Source organism: Nothoprocta perdicaria, unplaced genomic scaffold (genome assembly GCF_003342845.1).
Source record: "Nothoprocta perdicaria isolate Ctin4 unplaced genomic scaffold, notPer1 scaffold_212, whole genome shotgun sequence".
NCBI lineage: Eukaryota > Metazoa > Chordata > Aves > Tinamiformes > Tinamidae > Nothoprocta > Nothoprocta perdicaria.
Window position 1 is genome coordinate 552,058 of NW_020455339.1, and position 21,642 is coordinate 573,699.

The 21,642-nt window shown below is 37.9% G+C and overlaps 1 protein-coding gene across 5 annotated transcripts in view; it reads left to right on the forward strand.

The window, feature by feature from the left end:
• The window catches only part of EPHA6 (EPH receptor A6), a 418,698-nt gene that overhangs the window by 333,431 nt on the left and 63,625 nt on the right, over positions 1-21,642 (forward strand). For 4 of the 5 annotated variants that reach the window (XM_026038558.1, XM_026038560.1, XM_026038562.1 and 1 more), the window contains 2 exons: positions 4,159-4,281; positions 17,006-17,067. In XM_026038558.1, the coding sequence (XP_025894343.1) occupies positions 4,159-4,281; positions 17,006-17,067 (185 nt within the window). The remainder of the gene's footprint in view (positions 1-4,158; positions 4,282-17,005; positions 17,068-21,642) is intronic. The other variant, XM_026038559.1, reaches the window with a different exon arrangement.

Sequence of the window (21,642 nt, forward strand, 5' to 3'; positions counted from 1 at the left end):
GAAATACTGTGGTGTTTTGTACTGGTGTTTTGAAAAAGAAGCATCCATTGTGGTTGCTTTTAGAAGAATATTTCATTTAATCATTAAAATTTTTGTATCTAGTATATCTAGAGATCTATCTATTTCTAAGAAATAAATATTGCTTTTGCTGATTGGATTGGAGTGCCGTTCAGGAGGAGCCTACACAGAATTTTTAGGGACTTTTATCTTTAGCTAAGGATAAGTTCAATTTTGAAAACAGGAGGAAAGGCTACATCTTTGTTGTCTGATACTAATTAACACATTCAGGTGGAGGGAGATGTGATTCTTTTTATTGATATATATATGCAAGTTTTTCCTAGAAGATGGTGATTTCTCTTTTAGTACCATCCTGCCACCTCCCTTTTGGTTCCTCCTTTGTATTAGCAGATACCTTTTTCTGGTTCTTCTTCTTGAATACATTTTTGTTGCAGTTTTTCCCTCAAATGTTTATGTAAACAAGTAAAAATCTGAATAAAGATTCTCTGTAATTGTAAATACACAAAGTTCGTATCAGACCTCTCTCTTTCTGACGGTGATTGATGGGCTTTATGGGAGTTAGTTTTCTCTCCCAGGTATGTGCAGTGGTAGTCGACCTCCACGTAGATGTTGATGTAGTAGAGTCTCAAAGCCAGCCCACACTGTGTGACAGATATTAACACAATAACTGTGGACGCTTCTCCCCAGCCACATGCCATTTCCTCATTCTGGGGCATATGCTGTATTTCTTGTCCTTTTCAGAAGTTCATTTTTAGACTTCTAGACCAGACTATACAAGGTCTTGTTTTTGTAACTGTGTATTCTACCTCATCACGGGTATTATTTGACAGGGCAGTAGACTTTTTGGATGGGATTCAGTGCCTAAGATGGCACTAGATGCCTATTAGATACCCATTGTTTTGCCTCTTGCTGTCACTCTTGAGGAGTACAAGAGTCTCCTGTAGCTTATAATGTCTGCCAGTCAAATGTGAATGTCTCCGATTTACTATAGTGTCCCAAGTGCCACAGTGCATTTGTGTTGAAGCAATTGAGGCCAACCCTTTATTTAATGTGTGCATGAGAGGGATTTCTTCTATTCTTTTACTTATTTGTCACTTGGAATGCTTAAAGAATTTTAGATCTCTAACTCCCTTCTTAAAATCCAAAGAAAGATTTCACTGCTCCAAAATTTGCTGCTCCTTGTTTTTACTTCAGATATGTACAATAAGTGGCATCCACTTGTTTTTGTCTATATTGCTTTCTTTAGCAAAGTAACTTCTTCAAACAGCAGTAGGAAACTTGAGTTAACTGCCATTTAACTCCTTTAAAGTGTAGGAAAATGTCAGTGGTGAAGCTCAAGCTGTTTGGCTTTTCTAAGGATCTGTACATATGGTATGTGACTCACAGTGGGTGTATTTTATGGTTGGAATAATTCATATTTTGAAACAGAGCGGTAAACTTCTATTTGGAAAGTCTTGATATATTCACTATTTAGCCTTCTTGTTTTAAGATGCTGTTTAGTATCAAACATCTTGGAGTTTATGGAACAACTTTCCATTTTAAAATTAAATTTCTGTATATTGCGTTCTGGACTCTCTATGCATGATAACCTCTAAAAATATTTCAAAATGAAGGCTATGGAGTTTAGAAACACTTGAAAAGGCTGCCAAAGCTAGGCTTTTCTGGAATAGGCAGGGGGGATATTTGGTTATATATATGCACAAATGAGGAAACTATAGAAGAAAAATGATAGTTCTCTTGCTTAAAAAAAAAAAAAAGATAAAACTCCACATCTCCCTAAGACTAGTTTAACCTCAAAAAAATGTGTTTTGACACTAGATTTTCTTCACTACATTTCTATTAGTTTCAAAATTAGTTTTTATTAGTTTCGCCTTTGAGCAAGGCTTTTGACACTGTCCCTCACAGCATCCTCCCGGGCAAGCTCCAAAGGTGTTGGATAGATGAGTGGACGGGGAGGTGGATTAGGAATTGGCTCGATGGCAGGGTGCAGAGAGTGGTTGTCAATGGTGCGGAGTCCAGCTGGAGGCCTGTACTTAGTGGTGTCCCCCAGGGGTCAGTTCTCGGTCCGGTCCTGTTCCACTTATTCATTAACGACCTGGATGAAGGGCTGGAGTGCTCCCTCAGCAAGTTTGCCAACGATACCAAACTGGGTGGAGTGGCTGATAGCCCTGAGGGCTGTGCTGCCATCCAGAGGGACCTGGACAGACTGGACAACTGGGCAGTGAGAAACCTCATGAGGTTCAACAAGGGCAAGTGCAGGGTCCTGCACATGGGGAGGAATAACCCCGGACACCAGTACAGATTAGGGGTGGACCTGCTGGAGAGCAGCCCCGCAGAGAGGGACCTGGGTGTCATGGTGGACGACAAGTTGACCATGAGGCAGCAGTGTGCCCTGGTGGCCAAGAAGGCCAACGGGATCCTGGGGTGCATTAAGAAAAGCGTCTCCAGCAGGTCTAGGGAAGTGATCATCCCCCTCTACTCAGCCCTGGTGAGGCCACATCTGGAGACTGTGTCCAGTTCTGGGCTCCCCAGGACGAGAGGGATGTGGAGCTGCTGGAGAGAGTCCAGCGCAGGGCTACCAGGATGATCAGAGGCCTGGAACATCTGCCCTATGAGCAAAGGCTGAGAGAGCTGGGTCTGTTCAGCCTGGAGAAGAGGAGGCTGAGGGGGGACCTGATCAATGTCTATAAATACCTCAAGGGAGGCAGTGAGGAGGAGGGGGGCAGCCTCTTTTCAGTGGTGGACAGTGATAGGACTAGAGGAAATGGCTTCAAACTGAAGCATCGGAAGTTCCACAGGAACTTAAGGAAGCATTTCTTCACTGTGAGAGTGACAAAGCACTGGCACAGGCTGCCCAGAGAGGTTGTGGAGTCTCCTTCTTTGGAGATCTTTAAAACCCGCTTGGATGTGAATCTGTGCCACGTGCTCTAGGTGACCCTGCGTGAGCAGGGGGGTTGGACTGGATGACCTCTGAGGTCCCTTCCAACCTTGGACATTCTATGATTCTATGATTCTATGAAAATCTGCAGCTGCATAAACTTTAAGAGGGCTATTTATTTTTCTAATTATATGTAGATAACTAAGATGCTTTTTGTCTCTTGGAGGAACAACTGTGAAGTACCTCTAAAATGATTAAAACAAACTTGCCATTGCTTAAATTACTGGATGAATGCTTGCTTGATGTACGTGCAATATAAACAAATTATTCTGATTGTTCAATTTAAATTTATTTCAAGGTTGGAGAGTCTTGACTCTGTATTTTTAAGCAGGATGTATAAAGCTCTCGTTTCAGATCCAGCTTTGATACTGCCATTCGCTATGCATGAGCTGTAATGATGTGTCGCGGTCTCTATCCAGATGCTTGAAGCTGAATCAGTGAAGCAAATGAAAGGGAGTCCTCATTTATCATTGCTATCAAAGATACATCACAAGTTTTTATTTTAAAGGGGAAAGATGTGATAATCTTTGTTTCCTGGAATAAAATTTTTCACTTAGGGGCTGACATGCACATTGACTTTTTTACTGAAAGTGTAAAACATACAACACCTCTGGTGATGGCAAAGCAGAAAGAGGCCATGCCTGCACTCCTGGGTTTTGCCTTCGTCAATATATTGACAGGTGTATGGAGACGTGATAGAAGCTCTGACATCACTGTCCTGACACCAAGAGTTCCAATGTAACTGCAAGCTCTGGCTCCCATTCTGCCCTTGCCTAACATAACTCTTGCCAGGTGGGTTGTCAGGGGACGTTGAGACACTAGCACAACTTTGCTAGCACAGTATCGTCTGTAATAGTCTCTCTCTGATTTGTATGCAAAACTGTGAAACGCTTTCATACTTGACAGACTCATTTGGAATACATTATGAATATCCAAGAGCTAGATTTTGTATTTATAATGGCATATTTTTCCATTCCTCCCAGAAGTTCTGGAATTCTCCATTTGCAAAGTGCACAGAAAAAGCTCTCTTTATGGTTAAAGGTGCATGTTGTGTGACATGGTAAAAAGCTTTTATAAGATCTGTTTCAGTGGAACCACTGTTAACATCACAGACATATGGTTATTCTTTCTTTAAACAGGCATTTTCTTTTCAGCCGAGGAACAATTTCTTTAATTAACAATCATTTTTATCTCTTTGAAAGGATCCTTTCCGACCATTGGGGTGAAGTCTCTTTCGCGATTCCTGAGGGCGGGATTTTTAAATAGCATCCTGACCTCACATCCAGTGGCAGGGGGTGGATCTTTACCCCCCAGCATTTCTTCTGGTAGGTATTCAAGCCTATTCCCCTACATCAGTTTTCCCCCTCATCCTTTGCCTCATCTCTCCACACATTCTGAGAAATAAAATCTGGTACAGGATGAACAGAGGGATCAAATGTCTCTTTCGGTAGAGAAGTCAAGCTGAAAGTAATGGGAAAAGAGAAGAGAAATTATTCTTTAAAATCTATATATTTTTTTTCCTGAATTCATGTATAAAAGAAAGTGTGAGGGAAAGAAATCCATAGTTAAGTGATCGAGTAAAATTGTGAAAGATGAGGCATGGTATCCTGTAATCAAACACTTCATGGAGCATGCCTATGTGCACCAGTGATGACTGTCTTCAAGAAGCCTCTATGAAATCACAGTTTTTCTGTGACTCCAAATGTAGATTGATTTTTCTCTAAAAAAAGTTCATTTTCTTATTAAAATATTGAAGCAAAACAAATTCGGAAAGGCAAAGGTCACTGAAGTGATTGAATACTTTATGCTCCATTGCTGCAATTTCTTTCTCCTAAAAATGATTTTGACCTTATTTTTTTAAATACTTTTTAGTTTTACTCAGTGTTCAATTCTGTTCCTTACCCAACTACAAATTTCTATGTAGAATCAATTTCTACACAGGCTGATGACATACTTAGATCCTTTTAGAAAATTCTATCATGTTAATTACAGTTTTTCTTAAAGAAGAAAAAATCTCTTACAATGATCTGGAAGAAAAAATGATGTGATGTTATTGTTTTGTTCTGCAACAAGAACCGACTTCCAAATGAGAAGCTTCTCTATGCCTTATTTTATCCATTGTGGTAATTATGGGCTTCATTAATTGACTCTTACTCTTTATTGCAGAAGTAATACTACTCTTTACTTTCCTAATTTGACTTCATATTTCTAAAGACTTTTGATGTTTTATTCTGTGTCTTTTGTCAACAGTCTGTAAAACTTGCTCCATATTTTCTCTCCTTGGGGTATCTCAGCGTGTTTAATTAAACACTAGGCTGTTTTGGCAGTCAGCATCACCATGAGATTGGCATCTCTTGCCAAAAAGCTCTGTGGAAGAATAAATGCTGCAGGGCCCATTAAATTTTGACTGTGGTGTTATACATAGCACATCACTGTGTTTGCTCACCACTGCTTTGGTTAGATTAGAAATGGCTTAACTGTTCCTGTGAACTGTCATCCAGCCTACCTGACTACTGGTTATTTTGTTTGTTTAAAAGATCCTCTGGACTTCCTTTCTCCATGTTTGTAAAGCTTGTGTCATGGCTTTGGAGGCTGAGATCATGACTCTTTAGAATTTCTTTTTTCTTTTTTTTAAGAAAATAGGCTCAGAATTTCATTCTATTTTAGTGTGTATTGTTTACCAAGAATTGTGATCCAATCTGGTGAAATATGAAAAATATGGGAAAATGGAAATGCAGCTACAGTATGTGAATGTATACCCTAGCAAGATAATGGACGTAAGTGTTAAAGATTAGTAGTGACAAGGTTAAAGAAAATGCATCCCAGCTGCAACACCCCAGAAATTTCCTATATTCTGGAAAATAGGGATTGTCAGGTAGTTGAAATTGTCGGGTAGTAACTGTAATAAATTCAGCAAATAAGACATGATCCCTTGGAAAATGCTTCCTGTGAATGGGAAGGTAGTATTAAAATACACAAGTAGAGTAAAAAATTGCTTTTAACAAAAAAACTCTAACAGTCTTATCTGTAGTTCTGCTATTTAAATGGTTATTTTTTCCTTTAACATATTTGAATTTACATTAAGCATAATCTTACATCTTAATTGCCTGTCTTTGTTGCAGAGATGACAAGAGGATGTGATTTTTATTTCATGATAACTTTATAAATTACTAACACCACCTTTGCTATGCATGTGAGCCAACCACAGCATATTTACTGTATTTCTTTGCAGAAAAACAGTCTGTTTTTATTGAGGCGAACTTTGATCTGAAATATGAGAGAATCAGACTTGAATCGCCTACTCTCCATAATTCAATGGGAAAAATAAGTTCATCCTTGAATCGTTAGTGGTTAATACAGACCAAGAAAGAATATACACTTTGTTCATCCCTGTCTAAAAGCTCTACACTAAACACCTGAATTACTGTTCTGAATATTGCCTTACCAAGAAACAAAAAGGAAAAATACTCTGATTGTTCTTAAGCCACCTCTACCTGTTAGAGGGGCAGCAATAGGTAGGCAAAATCGTCTGCCCATTGGATTCATGATGATTCCCGTGCCTCTGAGTAATTAAAAGTGGGAGAGTCACTGACTGTGTGTCCACACTGGAGGAAGAGGGCTGGATTCCCACCTCTGATAGCACAGTGGCCATCTGTTAGTTACCAGAGATGTTGGACATGTATGTGACAGTGGTTTTAATAAGCCTAGCAGAAGCACTTAACATTTAATAACTTTACTGAGTTATAGCATAATTGCCCCACATATGGTTTACGTGTAAGGTTTCAGTGAATCTAACTATGCAGAAGGCTTAAAATGCCTGCATTATTCTGCTGTTAGGGTCATTGGGAACAAAGATAATGAGATGTTTTTTATTTACTGAAACCTTTAACTCAAGCTAAGTGACAGATTCACTTGAAAATAATCAGCTTGAAAATAATTCACTTGAAAATAATTTATTCTATAGTCAAAGTGAAAATGCTTTTATGTGTTTTCTGCAAAATATACAAAGTATTTTCCCCACAGGAATTTTAGAGCCTAAAACAAAAGCAGAACTGGAAGTCTACTTGAGAAGTATGTAGAAGACAGCCTAGCCAGGCAAGGCAGTTGCTAGTTTCAGTTTTCCTCCTTTTACTTTCCTCAAAGTTATACTCAACACAGTATGTTCTTTTTTTTTTTTCAACATTGCACTGACAGCTGTTGTTCAGTTTCATGTAATTTGATGTCTGATTTCACACCTTAGAAGTTCACTAATGTAAGAGATTCGCTTACGATCACCTCATTTGGCCAACTGAAGAAGGATTTCTGTTGCTGGCATAGGCTTACCATTTTCGTGCAAAAATAGATTTCCTCAATTCTAGACTTTTTTTAAGCCTAAACATGGCTATGCTAATGGACTATTGCTTATATTTGAAGTTGTTTCCAAAGACTGTCACTGTTATACGGCAGTTTCCCTAAAATCAACGCTTTCAGCAGGCCTACAGGTAGATTTCTGCAGAAACAAGCTCCTTTTCAGACAGTAGCATCCCCTTCAATTTCGCTGTCATATATGTCAGAAATTATTTGGTTGCTCATTTGACCACCCATTAACAGAGCAAATTCATGGAACTTAGTTGTTTAATATAGGTCTATAACCTAATTCCTCCTGACAGATGGATTCACATAAGCAATATGTACTTTTTCTCAAGTGACATCCATGCAAAAGTTAAAAAAGAATTCTAAAAACACTTAACAAGTTGCACTTCTCATCACTTCTCAGCATGCTTATACTGGCATGAGTTGTGGAAGCTTACCCCTTCATTCACGTTGCGCACGTATGTGCACATTATAAAAAGAAGTAAATAATCTGCCAGTCTTTCACTTCATATTTTAACTTTTCCACATTTGGGGGAAATGCAGCTACTGTGAATTTGCAGCACTTGTTGCTGCAAGTCGTGTGGAAAGGATTTTAGTTATGTAAATGCATAGCCCTGCTGTATAGCAGAAGATAAACTTATAGTGGTGATAAACTTCTGTTGTCATCCTTGAAGGGTGTCAGAGAGATTGTCAAGCCTCCTGCCTTGGAGAAGGAAGGAGAGCAAGCAAATATCTTTACTAGTATCTGCTTCAAGCTTTCCTGAGGTTTCCTGATGACAGAAATAATGAGGATGTGTCAGTCTATGAGATACTATGGAAAACTCCCTTTTAAGGTCCTTTTTCTGAAGGACCTTCACTTGCTTGGATTGAGCTTCCAAATTACATTAGCAGAAGAGTGGAAGAAATATCAAAATTTCCCAAGCCCCACATTTCATCTACAGAGCACCTCTCTGAAGCTTTTGTGGAATACCTTGATGGGACTTTAAAGGATTTATGACCATCAGTTAATTTCCTACCAGTTATTTTGCGAGAATCAATTATCTGGCTATTTTACAGATAAGGAAAGAATTTAGGCTTGTTTAAACATCCATACTTGTGAGCCTTAAAACTTATTTTATGCAGAAGAAATAAATGGAGGTGCCTTTTCTTTCCAGAATCTTTAAAGTGGTACAAGACAGTTTACTCATTGCTGTTTTGGAAAAGGTAGTGACAGTAATCCACCTATGTATTTTATACACAAGATATACACTTCTCAGTGCTTTAGTGCCTGATTGGCTGTGGCAGTTTGTTTAACATACATTAAAATATGTTCACATATTACAGGAAGCTTCTCAAAAATCTGAAGCATAACTGCAGAATATTGAATCAGATGGCAATCAGTTTTCTTTTCTCAAGAATTAATATCTTATTACAGTTTCCAAGTGCACCTGAGTGAGCCCATTATTCTTGATATTGTATAAACTGACAGTTGAGAGCAAACTGTATTGACAGACCTTTATTGAGCAAAATTACTCAACAAGAACCATCAAGGAACAATTATTCATAGTGAAACTCAACTATAATTTTATGGTACTCCAATAATGAGAAAAGTAACCATTCATTTTTTTTTTCTCAGATAATGTATTTTTCCGTTCTTTGGATCACACTATCTAAACTGATATATTTTTTCTTTTCGTTATGTGAAAACTGCCAAACCTTTCCAAACAACTAACAAATTCTTTTTTTTTATGTGTGTTTTCTGAGCCAGTTACTCTTCCAGGTTCTTCCCGTTACTCTCTCAAGCCTCAATGCTATATCCCTGGCATGTCTAGCCAATAGCCTTACAACTGATACCTAATGCCACTTTCCCATTAGCTAGGCAGGAAGTACTTCATAACCACCGTATGGATGAGCAATAAGTAACATGAACAGTAGGAGAAACTTTTAGTGTCCATCCGTTAGGGTTTAGCTTGACCTGTAGAACTGGGATTAGGCTGAATATAGAACCTGGTATAAGGAGTTCTTTGTTCTCCACTCTTGCTAAGTGGCTAATTTCATGCTCGGCCATCGTAAGTTATTCCAAAATTTTAATTAGCCTTGGAAGAAGTTTAGAAAAGCCTGTTTGGGTATGCATTTATTTTCATATAATGTACACTGCTACTATGAAGTAAGGTTTACTACAGATAATGTGGTAGATCACTGTAACAAGCAGATAAATTGAAGAAAATCTCTGTTCAGTACTAAGGGAGAGGAAAGACAGAGGAGATCTGGAGGAACATGATGGGGACACACACACAGAAGCACATTTGTAAAAAATCTATACAAAGTTATTCTTCATTTTGTGATGAGTGTTGAAAAAAGGATCTAAACTCCCTTTAGAGGAGTTCAAAACATTCCAGCATCTTTTCTGTAGGCATGCTGGAGGATTGATTTGCATTCAGCTTTAGAGGAGCAGTTGCTAAAACTGCCTTTATCTAATGATCATTCCTCCTGTGTCCTGTGAGAAGCTATGAAAACCTCTTGTAGTGCTTGCTGCTGTGGGAGGGAAAGGCCAGAAGATTTAAGATGGCATGTTAGAAGTGTGAAATCAACATAGCAGGTAGTCCTGGTCTCCAGAAGGGACTGAGAAGCATGAATTTTTGCCAGTGATTTATTGAGTAGTGTGTATAAAATTGCAGAAAAGCCATTTAAAGAACAATATGATGTGTATTGTAATTCATGTTTATTGATTTGGGCTTGCAACATTCTAATCTCATACTCCCCAAACAGGCAGATTTTTTTTTTCAGTTCCTTTTTTTACATAATCACTGGGTTGTTTCTTCCTTGTCTCCCTGCTTTAGTGCCACGGAAAATAAAGCTTTTTATTCCCTGAAGACAGTTCTCCACTGATGCATACAACTACTATAAATTCTATTATTAGGAACAGGCGTCAGGAAACTGCAGTGATGCAGCCATGGCTCTCCTCCTGGAGATGATGCAGCACTAGTAGATCAGACTAGCATCAGTAGATGATGAGCAGCGCTAGTGTGAAATCTAGGGAAACATTTCACAACCATTTCTGTGGCAGGCAGAGTTTTACTGTAGGTATTTTGCACTCATATATCTCAATACCATACAGAAAGGATCGTATGATGATCGTATCACTCAATATCATGTGTGCATGAGTGTCCATGCATTTTACTCCAGTAGACTTACAGCTGTAGCAGGCACTATGGAACTAAGGACAGAATATGGCTGTGCGATGAAAAACTATCTGAAACTCATGGGAGCGTTTCTGGACACCTGAATTCTGACCTGAAAAACTGATGGGGCCATATTTTCTTACATGAACTAGAGAGCAGATTCAAAGCCTTTGGTATTTAAGTGGAAAAATAAATATCCTGTGTTTATGTTAACAGAGCTATTCCCATATTGGGTATTAAAGATTTCATTATAAGTAAAGACTGGAGCAATGAGCATGTACTAACTGTGTTCTTTTTGGAGGATTAATCTTATATGAAGAATTCATTAAAGTGGGTTTTGCTGCATTATTTAAAATGACAACAGGAGACAACAAGCTGAATATTTTGTCATTGATACGACACTTCAAATTCTCATCCTTATTCATCACTCTACCATTCAATTAAATTACACGCTATCAAAAGCCTGTGTTGTGGAAAAAAAACAGGAAGGGAACTAAAAATATGATGTGAATTTTAAATACAGTTAGTATTTTGCATTATTCTGTACTGTATGGCTTTCCTTTTTTATTTTTCCATTTCTGCTTTTATTGGTTTTTTTTAAACAGAAGCAGATCGATCAATGAAAAATATGAAATAATTGTAACCTACTCTGAGATGGAATTACATCAATACAGGATGTTTGTCATTTCTGCTGTTTTTCTTTGAAAGGCATTACAAGGCAATACTGCTGTGTGAGAGAATTCCAATGAAAAATTTTCTAAAAGAAAAAAAAAAGACCTTGTCAAAAACAGTCAACCATTTTTCACAAGGTGTGCTTGCAAACAGTCAATATCCCCTATCCTTTCTACAGATTCATCTCAGTTCTGAATAATGAAATTCATGTCCTTTTCTTCTTCTTCTTTTTTTTTTTCTGGACCGTGCAGAGCACTAATTCTGCCCTTGCAATGAGCCTGAGTTTCTGAGGGGCTGGAAGCCTGGCAGATCAGCCAGAGCCAGACGCTTGTGTCCCTGTGCAGTGAGCAAGGAAGGGCAGCTGTTACAGCCAGTGTCCCACATGTGTGTCAGGCATCGAGAAAGGGCTTGAGCATATTTATACTATCACAGAAATTATAAAAACAATGAATGTGGTACCACTATATATGTCGTAGGATTCTAGATCTTTGTTGCTATCATAAGGACATAGTAAAATGGTAACTTTGTTCACTGAGATGCTGTAAATGCTAAATGTAACATACACAGTTCGTAAGATCTGTGTTTGGGTTTCAAATCTATTACATCAAAACTCTATTTATTTAATTCTTGTACTTAAAAAAAAGCTCCTTTTCTGACAGCACTCACTACTCCAGCCGTGCTGTGTATCTAAAACTGTTGCAAGATGTTGGCATATTTCCTTATAGCATCTATCTTCAAACCTCTTCATAGTTCATTCTCCCGCAACTTGTATGTTTGCTTTGGGCAGTGTCTGCAGTTTTTTAGCTCCTAGCAGCTAAAACTTCTAACTAAACTTCTGCCTTTATTCCAAGTCTTCTTATCTCAAAATGTTATTTTTTTTGGAGTCCTTTTTCTCTGTCTTCTCTTTTGTCGATCTTGACTATAAAATTAACCTGCCTCTTACTCAAATATTGTTCAGAGCCCAAGCTTGAGTGTCACCTGAACTGCTGATGTCCTTTAACTAGAGTTTGGGTATCCGTTCATCTGATGATCTCCACCCAGGCCACGCAGGTGGTCAGCATCCATCCCAGTAGTGTCTCTTGGCAGATACTGAGTTGCCTGGGCAGAGTTCCCTGTGGTCCCTGGTGAGTTTTCACTGATGACCCAGCAAACTCGCACAATGCTGGCACTGCAGTCTGCGTCATCCTTCAGGGAGGCTTGAGTGCTTTTCCCACCTCCACCTGCATTGTCTCCCATGTCTATTTGTCCAAAAACCTCTTTCTTCAAATACATATGTCTGTAGGTTTCACATGTCTAAGTAATAATGAATGCAGGAAAAGAATTAAGTGCTTTCTAAAGCAGCACTAGCCTGCTCCATGATAAGATAATCAAAGGTAGCTTCTCCCCATCAAAGACCTCTCTGCCTCACCTCCCACCTTTAGTCACTCCTCTCCTTGTTTTGAAGGTGAAGAACACATCTCTCTTAGTGCCATAAAGGCAACATGGATTTTTGTAATTTAAGTGTATTCTTCTTATTGTTGTTTTTGATTTATAGCCAAATGTTAAACTAGTTTAGAAATCTCCCAATATTATTTTTAAAAGTCAATTCTGTAGCCGTTTTTAAAGCAGAAGCAGTATCTTCCATGTTTTTACATGGGTTTTTTACACTTTTTACAGTGTTCAGCGCAGACCTTGATCTTTCCAGGACTCAGATTGTACCACAGTTTAAGTGATAACACCTTCTCATTGTGCCTAAGAAAGAAATAATATAAACTAATGGCAATCTTTTGTCTTCTCAGGAACCTTCTTCCATGCAAACCATGGGCTGATTGCCACCCTATGAGCCCACAGAGGTTAGGCATCCCAGATTGTGTTCTGTTACGTCTAAGGTATCCAAAGTAGAGTCGTTTTTTCAGAGTTTGCTTCTCAAATCTGGAACTGATGGAGTGCAATGGCTAATCGTATTAGGATCTGTGTTTTCTGCAGTAAACAGTCCTGTCTATCCCACTGCCTGCTCTTGGTGCTCTGGTGACTCTTAGTCTTTGGGCTGAGATGTCTCATGTTTGGCTATCTGCCCTGGATGTGCCAGGTTTGCTGGCTCTCAGCTAGCTTCTCCAAAGCCAGTTTCTACTCCCAGGCCTTGGAGTATTTGTGAACAGAGTCTGTTCACAGAGCTCCAAAATCGTGGTGGAATCAACACTCAAGTTTCTCTACAAGGCACTGAGCTAGGGAACAAAATGCAACTTGTGTATTGGTCACCAAGGAAAACTTAATTGAATAGTGTAATTTTACCCTATACAGTGTAGATGGAGATCGATTCTCTGGACCTGTTTTTTCACATCTTTGGAATCAAAACATGTCCTACTTTGTATTTCCTGACATGTAATGCATTTATATTTGTAAAACAATTTCAGAACCTTGTATGAAAGTTGAAAAATTATAAAATTATTGAGTAAAGTTGTTTATTGTGAGTGGAACCTATGCAAGTTCCATTTTGGTAATAAATGTATCCACTGAATCTGCTGGGTAGCCATTTTTTATTCCCATATCTTCAAGTACCTGAAACAATAGTTGAGAAAATTTCAATCTCCATGTATTCCAAAGGCAAATATCCTGCTGACTAAAAGTCTTACTGCATTGCCTGTCACAGTCCAGCATAGAATACATAAATATCAGCAATCATATATTAATCTTGCTGCCAAAATATGCTGTTTTTATCAAGTGCTGGCATACTAGATGAATTATTTGAGAAAGTAGTGTTAGGATCCATATTTAAGATTTTTACTTAAGGCTGTTAAGGCTTCATAACTGGTAGTGGCTTCATATTTTATCAATCTCATGAGCTTTATACAGCCTTGTGTAAAACTTGTTTGAGATTTAGGTAGCATAGAAGGGGGAACAGATAGAGTTTGTGGGGAGTTAACCTCAACCTCGGTGACTAAATTAATTGTTCACCAAAACTTCAGAATGCTTTATGGTGTGGTGATCTTCCAGTCTATGGCTACAATAAAAATCCATGTATTTTATGTGTTTACAATATCATGCCCTTTCTGTGCTATCATATGGTAAAGCAGATTTTATTTCTGTAACTTATATGAAGTTGACCGCATGTTTATTGCATTACTTGTGTGATGTAGTATTTTCATCAGGGATGGATTAGAGTGCTAAGGCATATCATTTCAAGTGATTGAAGACAACAAGCAATTTAAAAGCTGATAAGTACTACCTAATAATAAGTACTACCTAAAAGCTAATAAGCACTAAAAGATGCTGTTGACATTTTTTTAAATCTATAAAGAAATGCATATAGATATATTTCATAGTTCATTTAGCCTAGAAATTCATACTGTTGGTCTGAGCAAAATGGAATACAGGTTTGGTGGGTTTCTTGCCTGGTCTCTGAGAGATCATATGCAAGTTAAAAGTTGACTTTTCAAATTTTGTATTAAAATAATTTGTGTTTGATGATATGCGTCTAAGGATAAAAGATGTAAGGAGAGCCTATGAACCTCCAGAGAACCTTATAAAATATCTTCTGGAAAGCATAATGTGCCAAAGAATTACTAACTGGAATCAAGGAGCATTGTTTCAAAGCCCAGTAGCTCCATTTGTCATTCCCTTCAGGTACATATTTTCACACAGGCTTTTTATTTGTCTCCAGAGAAAGAGAAATATTTGACTGACTTAACCAAACACACCAGCCAAACACGAGCTTTGCATTGATGTTTGTTGCAAGATGCTGTTGCCTGCATCAGTTTGGAAATTACTTGCTTGAGAGAGCCTGTTACAAAGATAGTTCTGCTCATCATCAGATCCTCTAGCAGGAGTATGCTGTTAATTTGCGTATCTTGATTTTAGACTATTCCTTCCACATGAAGTTGGCAGTCACTTGACTTCCATCTACGGCAGTCATATGGCATCTGTGGCAGAAGATGGCAGTCACTTGACTAGAAGCAGACAGTAAGGGCAAGGGAATATAGAACGTGTCTGCCACGAAGGAAACTAGGCAACCCAACTAGTCAACATTATAACAAAATATATAACATTTATTGCTAAAACACCCAGATCTCAAAGACAGAGCTTAGAAGTTATGTGTCACTTAAGTTTATAGTGCAGAAGCTAAGGATAAGCAATGGGTGTACATGGATGTGAAGAAATTGGTTTGACAACAGATGCACACACACACACTCACAAAAGGGACCTACTACTCAGTTAAAAAAAAAAAAAGATAATTCTTTACACTCAGAAATCTATCTAGTAACTTTTTTTAAGAATGCAACTGAGAAGTTTCACTATGAAAAATTTAGTATTGTGCTAACACTGTTAACGCTACTGTATTTATTGAGGACCTAAAATGAGGATAAATACAGAAACATTACCAAGTTTGGGTAGAAGAAATGAGAGACTATTGTGAGGAGCTTCAGAAGGACTTGGATAAGCTAGGCAAATGAGTGTCACTGGAGTACATGGAATTCAGTGTTGATATGTTGGGAAGGAACAGTGAAACCACTCATTCACTTTTTAAAATTCAAGGCTAGCTGTAACAGCTCAGGAGAAATGTGTGGCTATTGCTTAATTTATAGGGTGGACTATTTGCTAAACCCTTACACTATTATTCAAAAAGAATAGGATGTGAGCATGTAGAAAAATGGAGCAGAAAATTGTGCTGGAAATGCCACAAAGCTCTTCTGCACTTTCTCACCTTTTCATATTGAATTTTTTTTCCTGTCTAAAGGAAGCACAACAATCATTTGCGAGGCAGAGGAAAAAAGGAATGAAATCAGCTTCTTTGGGTTTTTGAGTAAAATTGGAACAGTTAGTGTTGTTTAAAGGAAATGGAATGGGCAGCTSTGTGGTTTCACCAGGTAGCACAGCTCCTAGTTCAAACAATCCCCTTAAGAGAAAGACATTCTCAGGGAAAGAAAGGTTTGCCCTTTTAAGACTTTCCACCACCTTCCCAATCTTATTAACATACTTATTCATTACATTAGTTTTGCATATATCATTATAGCTCCTTAGTAATATTAACAATTCTAAAACAAGCTCTTGCTGTACACTGTGATTAGCATGCTAATGGGGCCTCTCCTGGCAAGCAGTTCAAGACTGGTGGTTCATTCCTGGTTAGGAAAAGTGAAATGTTATTAATTACCTTCTGATTTGGACAGTCTTTACAGAGATAAATATTGCCTATCTTACTGCTTCTAAAGTATCTTAATTTGGATTTAATCCCAAGCTGGAATTTGATWTGAATGGGACTTTTTGTGTTTTAAATACACATATGTGAATTCAGAATTTTGCTGGATTGAGTCGATATATGCCAAYACAAACATAAATGCAATCTGCATTTTTATTGAAGCTCTATCTCTCAATCTAATTCTTTAATKAATATCTTTTTACCTATATATATCTATATCTATATCTGTCTGTCATTAAATCATTATGCTTTTTTTCCTCTGGGAGGAAAAATTATAGCACTRAGTTTGTAATATGCTGAGATCGCTCATGATTTTTTGTTGCAATGTATGAAAATACATTCCAAAATCGATTATAAAATGTGTTCAATGTACATTTAGGCTTGACTGTTCCTAATAGAAAGTACTGTGAGTGAAGCTATTTGGATCTAAAAAACTCTTCTTTGATCCTTTTTTAAAAAGGGGAGAATCAATTATATGCATTCAGGTAATCCAGTAATATCAAAAAAAAAAAAGATAGAAAATACTGCCTAGAGAATATCACAAGAAAGTATGTTTGTGATATCAATGAGGATTTTGAAAATAGGCAAAATATGTAAGTAATGTGAATAATCTGTGCTGCATAACAGTTGGAAACATAACAACCCCATAATATGTCTATAATCCTAATGTATTTCTTTGCTGTTTTGCAGGCAGACCAGTAATGATTGTAGTTGAATACATGGAGAATGGATCCCTTGACTCCTTTCTGCGGGTGAGGTGCCATTTTCTGATGACATTTGAATAAGAAGCCATTCTAGGTTAAGATTTTAAATCATTTATCATAAATTAATTTCTACATAATGTTATTCATGGATTTTTAGTGAAGAATAGAAGCATTTTCCCTAGGGTATATTTCTGAGGTACAGTGATACATTAGAGCATAACTGGGAGGGAAAAAAAAAAGATTTAAATTTAAATTTAAGAATATAATTGATTTCTTCTACAAGAGTAGTTCCCATATTTAGCAAAATGTATTTCAAATAGTGTTATTATGAAGGAAAAGATAAATTGAAGCACAAATGCCTTGCCTTAYGGAACATTTTACTCAATCACCTTCAAAAGTACTTTGTTATGATTTTTTGGGTTGGTGAAGTGTAGAATAGACTCAGTAATTGATTTATAATTATTTATGGTTACTTGCATTTAATAAATTGAATTGGAAAACAGTTCATGGGTGAAATGTCCCAGTACTAACTGGCTGTAAGAGGTCACTCAGTAAACATTAAAGAAAGTGCACAGAAAGCATGAAAAATGTGTTGACACAATTGCATTTAAGTCTTTTTTATTTTTGGAAAAGTGGAAGAAAGAGGAGTCCYTAGTGCAGGGCTCTGGCCCTAAAGCAAACCTTATTCTAAATAGTATCTTTATTGACAGAACCACAGAAATCTGTCCAGAGGCCTCCTGACCTAAGACCCTGTTTGAATAATTCAGTTGTTGAGTACTTCCAATTTGTCTTTAAAAGGAAATGCCAACAATCTTTACCATCTCTCTGCCTTGCCCTTGCCCTCTTGTATGATGGTGAAGTTGGGGCTGTAGGTGAGCTCTAGAGGTGTAACCTCTGGTTTTGCAGACCTGTTTGAAAGGGTTTCTCAAGTGAAAAGGAGAGGAGTTCAACATGCAATTGTGAAAATATTTGCAGAGAAATATAGATGATGATGATGAAGGCTCCTAGAACTTGTTAATCTCTAAAAATTAGGTTATTTTCTGGAAAGAGTTTGATACCATCAAGTTCTTTTTAGAAACTAATTTGGCTTTAAAAAATGTCACCTCCTTGCCTCCTCCTGGCTCATCTGTCTACCTGCCTTCAAGAGACAGACTGTTGCTGAAATGAGGACCTGGGGTTGCCATGCTCTGTAATTTTACAGCACATCCCAAGAAACACTTGCCTGGGCCTGGAAATCTCTTCTTTGTCTGCATTTGTGTGCAGAACCTTACAAAAGAGAATAAAGCCAAGTATTGAAATCATCCATGAAAGAGAATTACCTTCCTCTGAGTGTCTTGAGTATGAAATCTACATTGCAAGTATTCCTGATACGTGTTTATTTATTGCAATAATTACTACTTAATAGGGTACTTTAATAGAAGCTTGACATCAGCAAAACTATGATATTTATGAAACAATGCATCTCACATTGCATCAGAGATATTTCCAGGCAAAAATGCTGGGGGAAAATGTGAGCTAGCAATTTTTGCAGCTGGTTTCTGTGTATATTATTTTATAGTTTGAGTTCACACTTCAGATGAGGTCTATTGTTCTAAAATGCTTTTTACGAGAATTTTAGATAATATCCAGCATACCAAAACAGTGTAGATATATCATCAGCATTCCTGTTAATAATTAGCAGAGCAAATGGCTTCCAAGTATCCTATTTAAAAAAAAAATCAATCTGCCTCATTAATAATTGTTGTTTCCTGCAGATAAAAATCCACACTTTTAAAAGCTTTTGTGAAGAAACAAAGAAGCAGAGAGGACTTATAAGACAGTCTATCTTATTCTTTAAAACTATTACTTCATTACAATGCAGAGTATTTTTAGAGACAGACAGCARGGTGGAAAATACCCAGTTTTTACTGTTAGGAAGGCTGCTCTCCCAACTTCCGAACATTATTAGCCTAGGGACCAACCAGCAACATCCCTCTGACCTGCCTTTCTCTAAAAACTGGCAAAAATGGGTCTGTTGTTCAGTGTTCCCCCAGAGTGAGACTCTCTCATGGTCCAAGGGAGGGGATTACGGAAGTATCCTCGCTGAAGACGTTTTGCCATCAGCCTCTTCACAGCATTGATGAGATGTTAGCTTTCATACCCCTTCTCTTTCCTGCTAAGATTCGTAAACTCCAAACAAAACTCCTATTGTCCACTAAACCTAAAATTTTAATGGACTTTGTATTCTTGCTTTGCAGATGGGCAAATGAAGCACTGAGTAGTTAAGTGATCTGCACAGTATCGTGCACAAAGTGCAGAGCAGAACCTGGAAATGAAAGCCAGGCTCCTGATTCCCATTCCAGTGCCTTAAATCTATGCTGTAGCTTACTTAGCGCTATATTTTGATTTCAGTTTTGAGTCCCAGTCCCTAAATCAGTGCCTTCCTTTCTACAGCTTATTAGAAATAGAGTAAGCTCAGCTAGATCAAATGTCCTCCCTGCCCCCCAAAATACCTGGCTATCCTAAATACTGACTTTAGGTAAAGAAGTGGGTGTGCATTTACCTTATGAAGCTCCTTCATGTATATTCATGAARGAAAGACATCAGCTAATTAGAACTGATTCTGTAAGATCGAATTAATTAATGACAACAAACTGCACACCACGAGACTTCTCAGCTTGCTAGAAATACTTGACACCAAATTTCCCTAGAAATCCTGCATTATTTTTGCAGTTTATATATATATATAYACACAAAACTATATACGTAACTATATATATATAATTATAAAACTTGTTTCCATAAGGTGAAACATCTTTTCTCTCGWAAGATTGATTCCTGTAAGTCAGTTATCCTACAAAATATATGCTGCATTTATTTTTGGTGAAGTACTTCACCTCACCAGATATGAGATAACATAGAGGCTCTTCTTTTAGCATTACTCCAGCTGCCAGATAAGAGAACACTGTACTAGTAAATAAAATGGCTTATACCTTAATACCTTAGTGTGGGAATGGAGGGGACAGAGGTAAAATGTGCTGTGCTACTACAAACTTCACGTATAGACTGTGAGAAGGCACATGGTCTTTATATTTCAGTTAACWGCCTGTGTAATGCAGGTCCCAGCAATCACTTATTCCATAAGCATGCAAAGAAAGCAATAAACATATGCAAAGGCTGACAGAGCAGCTATCTGTATTGATGGAAAGATGTGCTAGATGGGTGTTTGCAGTCAGGTATGTTTGCTCAGGCTTACTGATACACAGAAGACCTGACAAAACAGATGGATTTGAGAGAAGCAGTAAACTCAGTCACCCTCAGCTCCAAAACTGAGAGCCCCTGGCTTGATGGTCTGAAAATCTTCGTATATGCCAGAAACGTATTCCCAGCTTTGCTGAGGGAAAGCAGAGATAAGTGCYACATTGTACCCAAGATTGTGCAGCAGGTTGGATAGTGATAGAGTAATATAACCCACAGCTAAACCTCAGTTTCACTSCCTTGTTTTGTGCTGTGACACAGCAACACTTCCCTCAGTCTTGTCTGACAAATGTTTGCAACAGTCAGTGTAAAAGTTCTTTGCCCCAAGGTCAGTCCTTTCAGCCTGATACACCCAATTAGCCTATTCTCTAAGTAGATACCTTGCACACTTATGGAACTGTAAAGAGTTGRAGCTCGTCTGCCTTTTTCATGGCACATTCTAACAGGTCACTCTTGACTGAAGTAATTGGATTTAGCATCACGTAGACAAGACCAAGCTCATAAAGAAGCTCCGAGGTTTGCGTGCTGGGGCAGTCATAGCTGCTGGGATTCAGCTGCACTGGTTGCTGCCTTGACATCATCTGCTGCCTTCACTTTGCTCAGTCTTCATTTTCATGGCACATTATTTATTTCAAATATTTAAAGCACCAAAAAAGAGGAGCTCAAAGCTGATTTGGGGGGGGGTCTCTTTTTTTGTTTGTTTGCCTGTTGTATTTGTTTTTTGTGGGGGTGGTTGGCTACTTAGAATCGTGTTTAAAAAAGCTGTCCCCAGAGTACTTTAATTTGCTTCATTGTGAGTTTTTCTGCACTTGCAGACTGCCAGACTACCATCACTGTTTTATTCCCATTTAATGTCTGAGGTGTGCTGCTAGCACAGTGAGGAAAGAAAGAGGGACACAATCATAGGAGACACATTCATGTCCTCTCCGGGAATTAATACAGAAAAGGAAACATGAGGGTCAAGCAGCTCCTGAGAGTTTGCAGTGTTTCTCTTTAACTGTTCCCTCAAGAGAAAGGTGTTTAGTGTTCAGAGGAAGGTGTCCAGTCTTACTAGTTTGGGGAATCCCTGAGTTCTAGGAGGAAGGGATTCATGTATCTAGGGGAATCACCTGCTCCTCTTGCCCTTGTTCACTGTTACTATTGGCAGTAGTAATGCTCTACAAATCTAAGCGCTCTGCTTGCCTCAACGCTCTACTTGAATCTTATCACTGATACTTTTCACTTCAGAAAATTAAAATACTTACTAAATAAAGCCATATTTACTTACGGGCATTCACAGCATGAAAAAAAATCCTGTAAAACAATTAGGTTATTTTCTTCTAAAGAAAATACCTCCTAAAGATTCTGTGAAAAGCAGTATACTGAACTATCTTAGAGCATTAACTG